Source organism: Prionailurus viverrinus, chromosome F2, assembly GCF_022837055.1.
Source record: "Prionailurus viverrinus isolate Anna chromosome F2, UM_Priviv_1.0, whole genome shotgun sequence".
NCBI classification, from domain to species: Eukaryota; Metazoa; Chordata; class Mammalia; order Carnivora; family Felidae; genus Prionailurus; species Prionailurus viverrinus.
In genome coordinates, this window is record NC_062578.1 from 23,502,211 (window position 1) to 23,520,135 (window position 17,925).

The window sequence follows — 17,925 nt, forward strand, 5'->3', positions numbered from 1 at the left end:
TGGTATTTTTGTGCTGATCCTGGGGTGAGTACATGTGCTAATCCTTTAAGAGTGGGTTCTCCATTCCTATAGTTCTATGGTTTCTCTGGATATAATCCCAGTTGGTTTTCAAAGCCCAGTATTTGCATGGCTTGTCTCTGTTATGCAGGATCCAAGGACTGGGATACCTGTTATGAATCACTAACCTCTGGTTCCTCAGGGAAAAGTTTTGTATTTTTGAGTTCCCTCCTGATTATATATTACACCTGGAATGGTTTTTTGTTTTGTTTTTTTTTGGGTTTTTGTTTTGTTTTGTTTTGGCAAGATGATGTTTCTGCCTCTTCTCTCCATCTCAAGGCTGTCTCTTTTGTCCTTTGTTGTAGAAACATATGTTGTAGAAACATTATTCCATATGTAGTTGTTTATTTATTGTGGGAGGAGCAAGTTCAGGATCTTCCTACAGCACCATCTTTAATCATTCTTTAATCATTCTTCCATCTATAGGCATTTAGGCTGCTTCCATCATTTGTCTATTGTAAATAGTATTACTATGAACATGTGTGTACATATATAGGAGCACCTGTTTTCAGTTCTTTTGGATATACACCTAGGAATAGAATGGCTGGGTCATATACTAATTTTATTTTAATATTTTAAAGAACTGCCAAATTGTTTTCCACAGGTGAATCATTTTACATTCCCACCAGCAATATACCTTTGTACATTGTTGTACCAACACTTTGCACCCTTGTACCAACACTTGTTACTGTTTTTGCCTTTTATTCTAGTCATCCTGGTGGGCATGAAGTGGTATGTCATTGTGGTTTTCATTTGCTTTTCCCTAATCACTAACAAGGTTGAGTATTTCTTCATATTGGTCATTTGTGTATCTTCTTTGGAGAATTGTCAATTTAAGTCTTTTGCCCATTTTTTAGTTGGGTTGTTTATACTTCTGTTGTTGAGTTTTCAGGGTTTTAGTTCTTATATTTAAGTCAATGATCCACTTAGAGTAAATATATCTTAAGTTTATTTATTTTGATAGAAAGGTGAGGGGGAGTAGGGGTCAGAGAGAGAGAGAGAGAGAGAGAGAGAGAGAGAGAGAGAGAGAATTGAGAATCCCAGGCAGGCTCCGCACCAGCAGCAATGAACCTGACACAGAGCTCAAAGCCACAAACCATGAGATCATGACCTGAGCCAAAACCAAGAATAGGATGCTTAACCAACTGAGCCACCCAAGCACACACCCTCCTCCCAATTTGGAGTTAATATATTAACGCAGTGTGAGGTAGGGGTCTAAATGCATTCTTTTGCATGTGGGTATCTAGTTGTCCCAAAACTATTTGTTAAAGAAATTTTTCTTTCTTGCATTGAGTGGTCATGGCACTCTTGTCAAAAATCATCTGTAGATAAAGATAGATAGACAGATAAGATAGATAGATAGATAGATAGATAGATAGATAGTTTATTTCTCTCCTCTCAATTCTATTCCATTGGTTTATATGTCTATCCTTATGTCAGTACCACACTGTTTTGATTACTGTCACTTTATTAATATGTTTTGAAATAGGGAAGTATGAGTCTTCCAACTCTGTTCTTTTTTAAGAATAGAGTTTTGGCTATTTGAGACCACTGCAATTTCATATGAATTTAAAAACCTGCTTTTCCAATTCTGCAAAAACGTCACTAGAATTCTGACAGAGATCTCATTGAATCTGTACATTGTTTTGCATAGTATTGCCACCTCAACAATACTAAATCTTCCAATCTATAAACACATTTATTTAGATCTTCCATTTATTTAGATCTTCTTTAATTTCTTTCAACAATGTTCTATAGTTTTCAGTGTATAAATGGTTCAACTCCTTAAATTTTTGGATATTATTAAATGAACAGTTTTCTTCTTCTCCTTTTTGGATTGTTCACTTCTGGTATACAGAAACACAATTTGACTTTGTGTTTTATCCTGTACTTAACAAATTTTCTGAATTTGTTTATTACCTCTAGTGGGTTTTTGTAGATTCTTTGGGATTTTCCATATATGGGATCATGTTATCTGCAAATACAAACAGTTTTACTTCTTCCTTCCCAATTTAAATGTCTTTTCTTTTTCTTGCCTAACTGCTCTGGCTACAACTCCTACCACAATGCTGAACAGCAGCGTGAAAATAGGCATCCTTGTCTTGCTTCTGATCATAGGGAAAAGTTTTGTCCTCTACCACTGAGTTGGATCCTTTGCCACTGAGTTAGCTATGGGTTCTTCATAAATCCCTTTATCATACTGAAGAATTTCCCTTCTCTTTCTAGTTTTGGAGTGTTTCTATTATAAACAGGTGTTATATTTTGTCAAAAGCCTTCCATATTAACTGGTGATGTTTGTTTTTTACCCTTCATCCTACTAATGCAGGGTATGATGCAGTTTGATTTTTCTATGTTGAACTGCCCTTGCATTCCCACTTGGGTAAATCCCACTCAGTCATGGTGTATAACCATTTAAATATACTGCTGGATTTAGTTTCTTATTGTTTTCTTGAGGATTTTTACATCTAAATTCAAGGAATATTAATCTTCAGGTTTTTTTGTTTTGTTTTGTTTTGTTTCTCATGGTATCTGTTTGGCTTTGCTACCAGAGTAATGCTGGTCTCATAGAGTTAGGAAGTATTCTTTGTCATCTCATTTTTTGGAAGAGTTTGAAAGGATTAGTGTTAATTCTTCTTTAAATGTTTGGTAGAATTCACCAGTAATGCCCTCTGGTCCTACACTGTTCGTGTTTGGAAGGGATTTGTTATTATTACTATTACTGGTTCAATCTATTTACTTGTTATAGGTCGTATTTTCTATTGCTTAAGTTAGTTTTGGTAATCTGTGTTTCTAGGAATTTGTCCATTTCATGTAGATTACCCAAGCTGTTGAAATACAATTAATTGTTATAGTACTCTCTTATACCCTTCTTTATTTCTTTAAGGTCAGCAGCAACATCCCCACCTTCATTGCTGATTTTAGTTAGGTGTGACTTTGTTTTTTTTCCCCCTTTATCAGTCTGGTTTAGGTAAAGGTTTGTTAATTTTGTTGATCTTTGGTTTTGCTGATTCTCTATATTGTTTCCTATTCTCTATTTCACTTATCTTCCTTTAATCTTTATTATTTTCTTTCTTTGGTTCACTTTGGATTTAATTTGCTCCTCTGTTTCTAGTTTCCTTAAAGTAAGAAATTAGATTATTTGTTTCAGTTCTTCTTTTTTAAATATAGGTATTCACTGCTATAAATTTCCCTGTAAGTACTACTTTTGCTGCATCTCATAAGTTATGGTATGCTGTGTTTCCATTTTCATTTGTTGGTAATAATTTTCTAATTTCCCCTGTGATTTCTTCTTTGACCTATTGGTTATTTATGAGTATGTTGTTTAATTTCTACATATTTTTGAGTTTTCAGGTATTCTTTGTTATTGATTTTGTAGCTGCATTCCACTGTGACTGAAGAAGATACTTTTATGGTTTCATAAATGTTTAAAATGTACTGAGAATTTTTTGTGGCCTAACATATGGACTATCCCTGGAGAATGTCACATGTGCACTTGAGAAAATGTGTATCCAGCTATTCCTGGGTGTTTTGTGTATGTCTATTAGGTCTAACTGGCTTACACTGTTGTTCAAGTCCTCTATTTCTTTACTGATCTGTCTAGATGCTCTATTCCTTATTCAAGGTGAGGCAAGCATTGTAATTTTTGACTGAATGATGCAAACCATAAATTTTACATTGTTGGATTCTGAATTGTGTTGTATTTCTCTAGAGTTGGACTTTGTTCTGATGCACGGTTAAGTAACTTGGGATCACTTGAAGCCTTCTGAGGACTCTTCCCAATGCCTCATGTATTAGAAGGTCTTTAGACTCTAGATGGTCTAGACACAAACTATTCTCAGCTCTGTATGAGTTCAGGAAATTGTTTTCTTCACTGCTTTGCAGTCATTCTTTCCCTGACTTTGAATAAGTCTTGTCATGCATCTACAGATCAGAACTTAGCCAAAAACTCAAGCACCCTCTGCAGATCTCCAAAATGTGTTCATGCTTGAATGCACTTTTTTACTTACCTATATACTTACCCTTCTCCCCCTAAGTATCTTCTCTCTGGCACTCTGCCCTGCAATTCTAACCATCCTGGCCTTCCCAAACACTTATCTTTGTTTCCTAATTTCAATGAAAGTGAACTCTGTTTTGGTTCCTCCTCCTTGCACTGGAGCCTATATAAACAACCTCCAGGCTCTACTGTAAACTAGTGTAAAGAAGGGCTTACCTCATGTGTTTCCATTCTCTCAGGGATCACAGTCTGATGCCACCTGTCGTCCAATGTCTAAAAATCATTGTTTACATATCTATATGTTCTCAAGTTGTTTAAGGAGGAAGAGTATATTATTGCTGCATAACAAATTACCCCCAACTTAGAATCTTAAAAAACAAGCATTTATTTTTTTCACACAGTTTCTGAGGTTCGGCAATCAAGAAGCAGCTTAGCTGGGTGGTTCTGGCTCAGGATATCTCATGAGGTGGCACTCAAGATGCCAGTGGGCCAGTAGTTTACAGCTGGAAACTTGACAAGGGCTGGAAGATCTGCTTCCAAGAAGACTCAGTCACACACTGTTGGCTAGAGGCCTCAGTTCCTTGTTAGCTGTTGGCAGGAGGCCTCAATTTCTCACCACATGGGCCTCTCCATAGAGCTATTCACAACATGGCAGCTAACTACTCTGAATGAGCAAGGGAAGGAAGGGTGGGGGGGAGCAGCACAGACGGACAGAGAAGAGGCAAAAGCCACAATGTCTTTTATAACCTGTCCTTGGAAATGATCCATTACTTCCACCATATTCTATTGGCCACACAATGTGTGAGAGGATTATACAATGGTATAAATACTAGGAGGCAGGGATCATTGGGCCCATCTTGGAAGCTGGCCACATAGAGGAAAAATCTTGCTATGTCAACACGGCAGAAAGCCAAAGTCCTTCTTACACATTTTAACTCCTTATGTTATTTTTTTAATCCTCTAACTATAGACTGCATCCTACAGCTTCAAGAGAGATGGGCAGATTGTAGATCCTACTCCATAGCCAGACTTGGGGAAAAAATAACTAAGAGTTAAGTAGAAGCAGCTTTTAAGAGAAAAGAATAAGAGTTCTTGATGCCTATGACAAGAAAGAGGAGAGCACTTATCGCAGACCTGGGCTTAAGAAACGTCCGAGGTGCTTTTCATTCTCCCAAACAACTACTCAACTCTAATGACCAATCTAAATGTCTGCCTCCTTTCTCATCAATCTCCAGAGCTAGACAGCAACGGCATTACGAGTAGCAGTAGCAATAGTACCAGGGTCAATGCTAAGCATTTTGCCTTTGTCAGTTTAATTACTCCTCACAACAAACCTGTGACATAGGTCATCATTATCCCTTAAACTCCAGGTCTTCATTTCTTGATAATCCTACAGTGGCTTTATGCTTTGCAGTGTATCTTGGTACTTTATTCTTCCTACATAACACCTGGCTTCCTCTCCCACTCTTCTGGCACTGAAATACTGTGCTGTCCTGTCTAACCTCTCATTCTACTTGAGTCAGGACTTAAAGGTTCCTCCAAAACTCCAAAACCAGCAAAACTCTTTCAAAGAAACCACCAGACTAGTGAGACCTCTGTTAATACCCTGCTGCTGGACTCTCCCAGTCCTACTGCTGCCTAATACAGACTTCCCCTTAAACCCAGTGGAATACATGCCCTGTCAATTCTGCCTCACCAATTAATCCCAAAAACTGTGCCTTATTTTAGGCACTCATTGAAAAATATTATTTCATAGCACAAATGCCTTCTTAATTTAAATTTGCTACAGCTTCCCTAGGGGTTCATAATGAATCACCAGAGAGAAAGGTCCAAAATATACCAAACTCCTACTTAGTACAGTACCTGGAAACATAGGTTCCCACTAGTTATTTTTTGAAAAATGAATGAAAAATATAAAGTAATAATTATCAATACTAGCTCAGAAAACTCTCAAGGGGTTATAATCTAAGTTATTTTATTTACAAATAAAAAGGAAAAGTTACCAGTGGACACATATAAACAATTCACAAAAGACAGAACACAAAAGAACAACAAACAGAAGCAAATCATAGAAATGCAAATTAAAATATCACTTTTTGTCAGACAGATTGGCAAACATTGAAAATTTGTCAAGAAAGTAAGAAAACGGGCATTCTAATAAATATAATTTTGTATTTTGGGGATTTATGCATCAAATATCTTTAAAATTTGCATACTCGTTTGACCAGTATTTCCATTTCTAACAAATTAATTACAAGAAAATAATGGACAAAGGAACATACTTATATGTTTAAAAAGAAGGAAAAAAATCACTCTGGCACTAACTATAATACCAAAATCTGTCCAACAATAAGGGTTTGATTAAACAAATTTAGTACTTCCAAACTATGAATTATTAAGTCACTTCAGACTATTATATTATCCCAGTTTTTAAAGTAACATATATTCACATAAAAACATACCTGCATAGGAAAAAAATCTAGAAGTATACACCCCAAAATGCTTAGCAGTGATTATCTCTGTAAAAGAATAGTGGAATTATTTGTGACTGTTTTCTTTTTGTTTATCTCTACTACCTAATTTTTCTACGTGGGTTGCACATGGAAAACACACATTTAGAGCACAATTTAAAGACAGGAGTGCCACTACTGTAATGGAACATGGGACAGTCCCATGATCCCTAAAAATGTCAGGCAGAATTAATATCAAATAAAATATCATATAACTTAACTCAATAGCCTTGTTTTTAATTAGCTCTAGGAACACACATGGAAGAATTTGTTAGTACTCCTCAGGCACCTTAAGACAACAAACAAAATGACCTCTCAAATAAGAATGTAGTATGAATCTGAAAGACAGTGTTGAAAATCACTCAGTGAAAGCCTCAACTGCTTCAACGTGTCAGATTCAATCGCATTTTCATGCCTTTTCACAGTCATCTTGAGACCTCACACTCTAGTGGGAAAGCAGTCACCACGACAATGATAAAACATAAATCACTCATAAGTTTAAGTCTGGCTGAAGAAAAAGTCTTCTCTATAACTTCTATTCCAAATTAGATTAATTTTTCCCCTCAGACTTGAACATTTGGGGGGATGAAACTTAGTCGATAGCAAGAGAGTCCTGAGGTTGAGTCTAAAAATACACATATGTTACCAGGACAGCGTATACATCTCCAAGCACTGTGTACAATTCCAGCCAAAGCACAGGAAACTGCTTGTGGCCTTGCAGAACATTGCCTAGAATTGTTTATAATGCCTGATTCAACATGACCAGTAGCACCAACAGTAAATCTTCAGTAGGACTAATCTATAATTTTCAGTGATGACGACTGGCTTAAAAAGAATGTTTATTTCCACCTTTCTTTGGTGGAATATGAAACAAATTATTCTAATTGTACCCACACAATAGCAGGTATCCATACACTTGGCATCCACCCAAACCTACAACATAGTTTGCGAGTCATGTCACATAAAGCTCCATCAATGCACCCCATGGGATTTGACAGCAACTATGAAGGCACAGAAAGCACTAAGCATGGTACAGCTTCAGATTCCTTTAAACCTACATAGGTATCATCTTTGATGAAAGCAACATTTGTTGCAGGAGAAAATTTTCTAGTACAAGGAGAAAGTCAAAGAATAACTTTGCATAAGAAAAAAATTATATGTTAGTGGCATTTGTGTAAAGCAAGCACAGAATACCTAAAGTGATGATACGGTTACGCAGTTATTTTGAAAAGAATGGAGAGTTCCTTGCTTTGGTGACAACCCGAGCACCATCCATGCACTCATTCAGCAAATACATGAAAAACCATATCCACCCAGAACTATTCTAGGACCTGGGGATACAAGAATAAACCAGCAGAGTCGCTACCTTCATGTAGCATACGGTCCCTAACAAGGAACAAAGATGTTAAGCAAACAACTAGATATTTGACTAGAACTGCAAATGTTAGAACATCATTAAATAAAAGGGCAGGGTGCTATGAGAGCAAATACTAGGCTTCAGAGTCAAGTGAGCCAACCACAGCGGACAGAAAGAGAGGTCCAGGCAGGGGCAACCTATGCAAAGCTCCTCCAGCTGGCACGACAACCTCAACCAACCCAGGAACTCAGTCTGGTGTATCAAAGCACTGAGACCATTTCTTGTGCCCATGTTAATTCTGAGATGCATAAAGATACCCAAGTTAAGAGATCGGGTTGGCAACTGCTACATGAGTGCGGAGCTCGGAAGAGAGATCCAGGCGAAGTATAAACTTAGAAGTCACTGGCTGAGAGATGGTGCGTGATGCACAACTGGAGGGTATTACTTAGACAAGCTGAGCAGGACAGGGCGGGGGGCGGGCGTGTACCACTTCATTAAATCACACACACACAAAATTCATTACTTCTTGCAATCCAATTCTTTCTCTCTTGACTTACAAATCTGAAATAAAAGTATTTCCTAATATTATACTTCCAACACAATGCCCTATTTGTTCAGAATGAATAAGATGAAATGTATAAAGTTCTTGGAGAAATGCCAAGACCTAAGAAAAATACTTCTTTCAGTGAGTCTAAGACATTATAGGCTAAAGTTTATTTAACAGAGCCTTCCTTCTAGCCTTTTCCAGTGCCCTAGAAAAGGAACTTTTTTTTAACACACTGATAGAACCACTTTACAAGATCTGTCACTAGAAATGCTTTCAGTCTACAGAACTGCCACCTACTGAAGCTCGATCACAATTGTAAGCAGTCTGAACACACTAAGTCTTGGAGGGATGGAACATCAAAAAGAACAGACACACCTTCTGCTCTGCACACTCATAAGTTAACAACTTGCAGAACTGTCACTATGATCCTTAGACAACCTGCCCTGCACAGTCTCCTATGGTGAATATATAGGATATAATTGCTCTATAAAGCGGTGGCCAGGTTATGGCTATAGAAAAGCTGGGTTAATACGTTCCACAATTTATGGCCCAAGCACCATATAAGTAGGACATGCCTTAACACAAACTCACCTGATTTATTTGAAGCATGTTAAAACAATATTGACCAAACTGCTGTATCCCTCACGGCTCCAAAAACTGGAAAATGAAAATGAAGAAATAAAGTTCAACTTAGTTGGTGATCTCAATGATTAGCACTTTAAACACATGTCCTTGATCAAAATCAAATATAAAATGGAGTAGCTCTAGGTCAACATAGAACTTTCTATGATGATAAACATGTTTTATATATCTGCAGTGTCTAATCCAGTAGCACTAGCCACATATAGCTACCGAGCACTTGAAATGTGGCTAATGCAACAAGAAAGTAAATTTTTGATGTTTTAAAATTTTTGACATTAATTTAAATTTAAATAACCATATGTGACTAGTGGACAGTGCAGAGGTAGGCTGAAAGATGACCCTTCTGGTTCTAAAACAATTCCAGCAAAAGCGGAGCTATTAAAAACAATCTGAAATTTTCAGATTAATATTTAATATACACTCCCCTTGCTCTAGAAAGGTTTTAAACAGCTTTGTTTCTAAGCTCTATAAGACAAATTAAGCCTGAAGAACATACAACACTTACTCTCCTACTTACTCTCCTAGGTGGTATGGAAGAGTACAAAGTAAGATAACCTAGCTGAATTTTTTTTCTGTTTGTGGTTTTGTTTATCATCATGATAAAAACAGCATGCACAATAAAATTTCACATAAAATTTTCAGGAAAAAAAAAATCACTGTCCTGACATATCCCATTGTTACATTTGGGTTTGTTTCCTTCTGGGTCTGACCTCCCTGCTACAATTATATTTCTTTGCATGTGGCAAATCTCTTCTAAACTTAATTTAAAAATAGATACCAAAGAAGGGCAGAACACCCAAGTCTATGAACAAACAAATCATGGGATCTTACAATGTAAAAAGTTTACATGAAAAAATAAATTATGGGGGCACCTGGCTGGCTCAATCAGTATAATATGAGATTCCTGATCTAGGGGTTGTGAGTTTAAGCTGCACACTGGGCATAGAGGCTACTAAAAAAATAAAATAAAATAAGAAAAACAAATTATGTACAGACACTACCCTTCAAGAAAATTTATCTAAAAAGCAACAACACAGTCTTGATAAAGAGCAAAAGCACTAAATCCAGTCACTTGGGTAAGAATCTTTTATGCTGTAAAACTTTAATATTAAAATTTCCCTCAGAAACAAAGGTTCTTGATATATACACGTACACACACACACAGATACACAATATACATATACACACACATAGGTTCTTATATACACACTCTTATGTATACCGTGTGTGTGTATATATACAGCTACCATTTTCTCAAGATGACAAACTGAGGTCAATTCAAAATGAATTTGAAAGTTTTCAATATACATATGTTATAATAGTGACCTCGGCATCTGCAACAATTTTTATATTTTCAAAAAAAATCATATGTTGTAGAAACAGCACAACGGCTGAGGATCACTGAATGTGAATATTATTCCAAGCTCTTCAGGAGATTACCTTTTGAGCCTTGGCAAACTACTTTGTGTGTCTTTCGAGTTATTTTTCTTTCTTTCTTTCTTTTTTAAATCTGTAAAAAGTAAACTAAAGTCACTGGCAGCCTCTAACAAATAAAATACACCAGAAATAAGATCCCGCTCACAAGGCTGGATTACAAAAAAGATCACAATTTCCACTTTGGGTGTTACCTGCTCTTGTTCTCTCACCTCTCTGCTCTGAAGCAAACTACTGCCATACTGTGAGCTGCCCTTTGGACAGGCCCAGATGGCAAAGAATTGAGACAGGCCTCTGGCCAACAACCCAAAAGAAATGGAGGCCTTCAGTCCAGTACCTCCCAAGCCAACTGAATCTTGCCAAGCGCTACATGAATGAGCTTGGAAGCAGCTCTTCCCCCAGTCACTCTCTCAGATGAGACCACAGCTCCAGGGATAGCTTGTCTGCAACCTCTAAGGGGCCTTGAGCCACAAGTACCAGATAGGATGCACCCAGATTTTTAACCCACAGAAACTGAGTAATAAATGTTTGTTGTTTTAAGCCCTTACGTCCCAGGGTAATTTGTTATGCAACAATAAATAAGACAATCCCATTCAACTCTAAAATTCTATACTCCTATGGTGATTTAGGTATTAATTAACATACCTCGATAAACCAAAAAAATAATTCCCTGTTTAACATGAGTAAGTGAGTTACATCAGAACTTGAAAATGATAAATTATGAAACTTAAACATTTACATTTTGTTCAAAAAAAAAAGAAATCACTAAAAAGTGCCTCAGTAGTCAAATGGTATTAAAATACACTAGGTATAACTAAAAATACAGCCCCAACCAATTTTCATTTTTTTAACTGAAAACAATTCATTTGGAAGTTAAAATGTGAAAAAGCCACTAAAAGCATCTCAGTGATTTAGTGTCCCCTACTTTCTAGAATTCAACACTCACCAAATTTGAGAAATCCTATTTTGTTTTTATCTCATGTAAGCCTCTAAAAGTTACAAATGCTTATTTATAGACCTATATGTGTTTCTTCAGTATTAGAGTTTGTTATTGTTTTAATTTTAATTCCAGCATAGTTAACATACAGTATTAGTTTCAGATGTACAATATAATAATTCAATAATTCTATACAGTACCCAGTATTTATCAAGATAAGTGTACTCTTAATCTCCTTCAACTATTGCACCTTTCCCCACCCCTCCCCCCCCCCACCTCCCCTCTGGTAACCATCAGTTTGTTCTCTATAGTTAAAAGTCTGTTTTTTGGTTTGTCTCTTTTTTTTTCTCCCCTTCCTTTGTTCACTTGTTTTGTTTCTTAAACTCCACATCAAACTGAAATCATATGGTATTTGTCTTTCTCTGACTGGCTTATTTCACTTAGCATTATATTTTCTAGATCCATCCATGCTGTTGCAAAAGGCAAGATGGCATTCTTTTTTACGGTTGAAAAATATTCCATTGTGTGTGTGTGTGTACACCCCATCTTCTTTATCTATTCATCTATCAATGGACACTTAGATTGCTTCCATAATTTGGCTACTGTAAATAATGCTACAGTCAATATAGGGGTGCTCTTCAATATTAGAGTTTGTAACAGTAGTGGGCGGATTCCAAGAAGTAGTCACAATAAGATATAAGGTTACATTTTTTAAAGTTCTAATCTTCTGATACAAAGGGTAGTTGTAAGAAAAAAACAAAACTGCTTAAAATTGACCATAAAATGTTAAGTATTCTGTAAGCCTCTCCTTCACAATTATAAAGATTTGTATAAATTAAAACATGAAACTAATAGGTCTATAATAGCACTCCATGACGTAACTGAATAATATTCTGAACTTATACTTTTTTTACCAAGTTATATTACATTTACATCAATATTTAAATTATAATTCACAACCATAATATGGACAATTCGGAATGCCCATAGGGACACGTCTTTAACACTTTATTCCTTCTTTACAGACATGCCTGCTCTACTGTCCTACATTTAAAACAATTCGATAAAATATCAATAAAATGTAGAGCAGTTTTATACTCCCTATGATTTCATAAAATCCACTTCTCCATCCACTATCAAAAAAGTTTCCAGCTGCAGTTCATTCCAATTACAGCTAAGTACTTTTAGAGAAACCTATTCACATGTCCCAAAAATGCCCGACAGTGCTAGCCAGTCAGGCACATTAGGACATGCAGTTCCAGATTCCAAGCTACTAAATGAAAACAGGCAGAGCAATTTATGGAGAGAGGGCAACTAACTGTAGAAGATTTGCTGCTCATGAAGAATTGGAAGTCCAACATGTATGTGAAATGTATTGCTGATATAACTTGCTGCTTTTGCTTTTATTATCAGATTTTACCCATGTGATAAATTGAAAGCTGTACAAAATTAAATCTATAAAATCTTCAACAATTAAATATTGCTTCATAAAATAGCGTTATTAAATTAATTTCTCTACAAATTGTTATAGCAGCACCATCCCACAATTGATAGGCAATCCTCACATAAATGTCTTATTGGACAATATGAAAAGCATAAACAATTACTATATCATTCTTAGGCTCCAAACTACCCGAAGACTATCAGCTCAAAGCTTCTTACTCTAAAAACTTCACAGGGTCCTTAAAAAGCATTAAAAAATGTTTTTTCTTAACTTTCACTTCTTTTTCAAAGTAGCATCCAAAAGAACTTTTATGTAAGAAAAGCAAAATAATTTAATATAAACTTTAATATCTCTTAAGAGCCTGTGAAAGATTCTAAGTATATAGAAATCTCACCACCAACCAAGAAAGAAAACTAACATTTATCAGACACTAATGTTATATAGCACATGTTATATTTTGCCATTTTTATATTAACTCATTTAATCTTCATCACCCCGGGATATAGAGGTTATCTCCGCTTTTCTAGAAGTTGTATTACATCCCACAGTCCACTGCTAGGATTAAAACCTAGTATGGTCTGGTTTGAAGTCCTCATCTCTTTATTATACATTAAATTTATAAATAAAGACTTCACCTCTTAAAATTTTTCCTGTCACAAAGGTCTTGATCTCTAGGACAACATAATAGCAAGGTTCCTTTGGAACTTTGGTGATTTGTTTAAAATCAATTATAAATTGTAATTCTTATGGATTCTAGACACTCATCTAATATTTCCTTGAGTACCTAAAAGAGGCACAAATATATCTACACATAATTTGATCATACTGTGCATGCCTCCAACTATTCAGTCTAATATTAACACAATTCAATTTTACAATATCTAGGTTTTTCTCTTTATTATGATCTGTACACATAATTATCAGATACCCAGAACTCAAAGTGAACAAAAGGAGGGAGTGATAGTAAAGAGGTTAGCTACAAAGAAAAAATCCCAAAGTACTGGCCAATTATATCTTTCAGAATCTGATCCTAAAACAGGAAAACCACTCAGCCTCACTGTGTATTGTTTACACACTGAAAAGTTTGATCATCTTAGATATTTTTAATATTCTTTGTTGAAAGCCAAACCAAGCCACTCTTTCCTAGAACTTCATCCAGGCAAGCCAAAAAATCTAAAATATAAAATTTATATTGTTTTCCATGCCGATTAGGAATAGAGAGTCATGACGTAACTTACCCTCAAATGATTCAGGAAAAAAATATTATGTACACATGACAGACCCAGATCTAGTGATAAGTGAATAAAATGCTAACAGGTAAATCTGAGTAAAGGTTACATGAGTATTCTTTGTATTATTATTATCCTTCCTACTTTTCTATAAGCTTGAATTTATTTCCAAATAAAAAGTTAAAACTTAAAAAATTACATGGCATTCCATCTGTAGTTAACAATACATATTCTGATTATGCTGCAACATTTTTACAGATACAAAACAGATTTTTGAGGAAAAATTCAGTAATTTGTTAGGAAATATGCACTATATCCTTCCAGCTAATGATCACTTTCAAATAAATTTCAAACTACACTGCTATGTAATGACATGTGGCAATGGTGACTTGAGTTGAAATCATAGCAGGAAAAAAAAAAAAAACCAGCATACACACCCCACAGTTTGGTATAAATGCCTCACAAATTTAATACAGGCCTGCTGCAAAACGCAGCAAATCTACAATTCAAGTGATATATGAGATCTCTGGTTTGCAGTAAAATATAGACAAACTGAAAAGTGAAACACTTGCCATATTACAAAACAACTGAGATACAGGATGTCTGGGTTTTGATTGTTTTATTAACTAATTTTTTTTTTCCACTGCAGCTCAATTCACAACAATATATTTGAATCATCTTTAGAAAGGACTAGGAAAGAAATGCCCTCCTGGAGAAACGTTGCAATCTTTTCTCCTACAAGGTTACTATTATCCTGCCTGCCCATCATAATTTTGAATTCAAGTGTTCGCCATGGTTTCCTAAAATGTAAGGATGCATCAGAAGAGAAGTAATGCTCAGCAAAAGTTCACCAAAATTGTGAAATCAAAATATTAAAAATAAGGGTTTTCACCTAACAGTGAAATACCTTTAAAGGATCATCTATCGTTTCTGCTGGAACCGCCCACTTCAAAATCCTTTAGTACATTCCCTTAATTGAACGGTCCATCCCTACCCCAGGAGTTCTTAACCTTTTGGGGGTGTGGGGAGCGGCGGGTCACGCAGAGTATGGACCCTTTCCAAAGAAAATTATTCACAAATGCAAAATCCTGCAAATCCTGCACGTATTTCCAGGGACTTCCAGAACCCCGAGGCCATTATCCCCGCCCCCCTCCCTAAGAATCCCAGTTCAGCGTCTCCTCGATTGCCTCCGCGGAACACCCCCCTCATCACAATCCCCGGCTCTCCCCGGGAGGGACTGGAGGCTCTGCCCTCACACAGTGGATTCTGTAACTGATCTTTGTCTCTCCGCCCAATTCCCTTCACCTCGGCAAGGTCACTAACTGCCAACTACCCCTTTAAGCCGAGTCCTCACGGTAGTAGTTCTTACGAGCCACATCAGAACTTGCCTGTCATAGGATATATTTTGTCCCCTCGGCCCCACCTACCTTCCCCATTTCGGCGTGTTACGTCTTCATCACTTGCCCATTATACAGAAATAGCCACCAGCACCACCCCAAGGCGCGCCCCGGGCCCGCCGCTCCTCCCGCGCCCCGGGGGCCATTCCCCGCAGACCCTCCTAGGGCCTCGCTCCATCTCTCCTCCCCTCCCTTCCCCTCCCCTCCGCAGGGACCCACCCTCGGGCCCTCCCCCTCCCTCCCTCCCTCCCTCCCACACCGCCGCTTCACCCACCGTCCTCTCTTCAGACTGTTCCCACCCGGGCCCCTTAGACCCCATCTTTCTGCGCCCTCCGTCGGGCGCCTGCCTCCCCCACCCCACCCCCAACCCGGGCACTCCATTTATGCCGGCCTCCTAGCCTTCCTCCCGGCTCCTCCCCTCCGGACACCTGTGTCGTCCCACCCCTCCACACACGCCCCCCCCCCTCAATTCATTCGCCTCTTCCCCGGCTCCTCCGCACCCCCACGGTCCTCCTCCCCTCCCCCCTGCCGCCTGGAGAGATCCCGAGGAGGGAGGGAAGGCGCGGGGGAGGGGAGGCCGCCAAGGGGCCGCTCTTCTCGGGGTTCGCCGCGCGCCGAGGACCTGCAAAGCTCCCCAGCGCCCTCTGTCTCCTCCGCCAGCGGGGCGGAAGTCGGGGCCTCCCGGACGCCCCCAACGAGGGTATTTACCTTCTTGCCAGGGACACTTTGCAGACGGCTCCAACATTGGCAAGCACTACAGAGAACTGACCCCGCTCGGCCGCCGCCGCCGCCGCCGCCGCCGCCGCCGCCGCCGCCGGCTTCCACCCCTCCGGCTCCCCGCCCCCCGCCTCCGCCCGCCTTCCTAGCGCTCCCGCCGCGCCCTCCCGGGCCCGCGCCGCGCGCCCCCGCCTGCGCAGCCGCTCCCGCGTCCCTGCCAGCCCGTCGCGCGCGCGCGCGCCCCCGGCCCTCCGCGGACCCGGGCCGCGCGCCCGGCTCCGGCCCTAGCTCCATTCCTCCTCCAGTCGGCCCGCGGCCGAGCGCGGCCATTGTTCGCGGCGCAGCTCCCGCCCCCTGGCGGCTGTCCGGCCCCCCGCAGTAGCGGCCGCGGCTGGCGCTGCGGTGCTGGCGCCGGCAGGCTGGGCCTCCGGGCGAGGGCCGTTCCCTGAGGCCTTGGGAACGAGGGGGAGAGAGTGATTGGGGAGCGCGCCCAGTCCGCAGTCTCCCTGTTCCCCGCTCGGCTCCCAGGCCTGGCTCCCCGCCCGCTCGGCTGCAAAGGGTGGGCCTGAGGCAGCCCCTTCCACACCTGCACTCAGCAACTGCCTCCCCCGCCCAATTGACCTTCTGCTCTTCCTAGACACCCATACGCGCCCGGATTCTCTGCCCTTACCTTTCCCAGGCTCTCTGGCTGCCCCCCTCTGTTCTGCTGGGGACACGCGACCATCCCGCGTCTGCTCCGGCCGCCGCTGTGCGATGCACGGTTTAGCAGATCCTGCACCTTTCCAGACGCTGGGAGGAGGGGGGGCGGGGGAGGAGGGGAGGGGGTTAGTGCAACTGTCTCGCCCAGAAAACACTAGTGATCAGTAATCACCTGCTGTCCAAGATCGGCAGCTTAGCCAAAGAGCCTCCTCCACCAAGAAAACAAAAAACAAACAAACAAACAAAAACCCAAGAAACCGTATTTGGTCACATGAAAAAATCCTTGGAACCAAAAATGAGGACCATCTTAGAACAGTGCCCTAGATCCTAGATGATTGAGGCAAGAGTGCCAGAAAACTCGAGTTACTTCTTGATTCGTCCTGGTTTTGATGTGGGTTACAGATGTCTAGATGACTTCAACCCGGCTAAACCCAGTGAAATTCAACCCTTCATTTAGTAAATGGCACCAAAAATAATCTGGCAAAAAAATAAGTCTAGAAATAGAATTATTACTGTGTTTTCACAAACTTCCCCATTTGCATTATTATTCCCAGGGTTCCTTCCCAGTATCAGTCTCCACCTGGAAAATGTTTACCCAGCCTGTGATTTTAGTCATCACCTAAAACTGACAGTTCTATCTCCAACTGGGGAGACAATAATAGTCTAGTTAGTGGTTAAGCCAAGGGCACCAGAATTAGATAAGCAAGCCTCCTTATCCACTTGCTAACTGGGCTAGGAGAATGTTGCTTTTCAATGAGTCCGTTTATGCTTTTGTTCAGGAGATTACATATGATAATATGTATTTAAATATGATTATATATAAAGCCCTTTAAACTGGGCCTGGCATGTGGTAAGATAGCAGCTACTGCTACATTTTCCTCTTAGAACTCTTTCTTAAACTCCTTCCCCTCTTCCCTTCTGCCAATTCCTTCACACTTAACATGTTTACCCTCCCTAAATT

The 17,925-nt window shown here is 39.5% G+C and overlaps 1 protein-coding gene across 19 annotated transcripts in view; it reads right to left on the reverse strand.

The window, feature by feature from the left end:
* STAU2 (staufen double-stranded RNA binding protein 2) overlaps positions 1-16,950 on the reverse strand; it is a 310,084-nt gene extending 293,134 nt beyond the window's left edge. For 7 of the 19 annotated variants that reach the window (XR_007148653.1, XR_007148652.1, XM_047842652.1 and 4 more), the window contains exons 1-2: positions 16,257-16,330; positions 9,057-9,122 (exon numbers count right to left, since the gene is read on the reverse strand). Coding sequence is in view for 3 of the 19 variants with exons in the window: in XM_047842658.1 (XP_047698614.1) it covers positions 9,057-9,074 (18 nt within the window). In the remaining 16 variants the exon portion in view is untranslated. Of the gene's footprint in view, positions 1-6,513; positions 6,571-9,056; positions 9,123-15,578; positions 15,698-16,256; positions 16,374-16,935 lie in introns of those variants that run through there. The other 12 variants (XM_047842656.1, XM_047842649.1, XM_047842657.1 and 9 more) reach the window with 10 other exon arrangements.
* Positions 16,951-17,925: the final 975 nt, after the last annotated feature.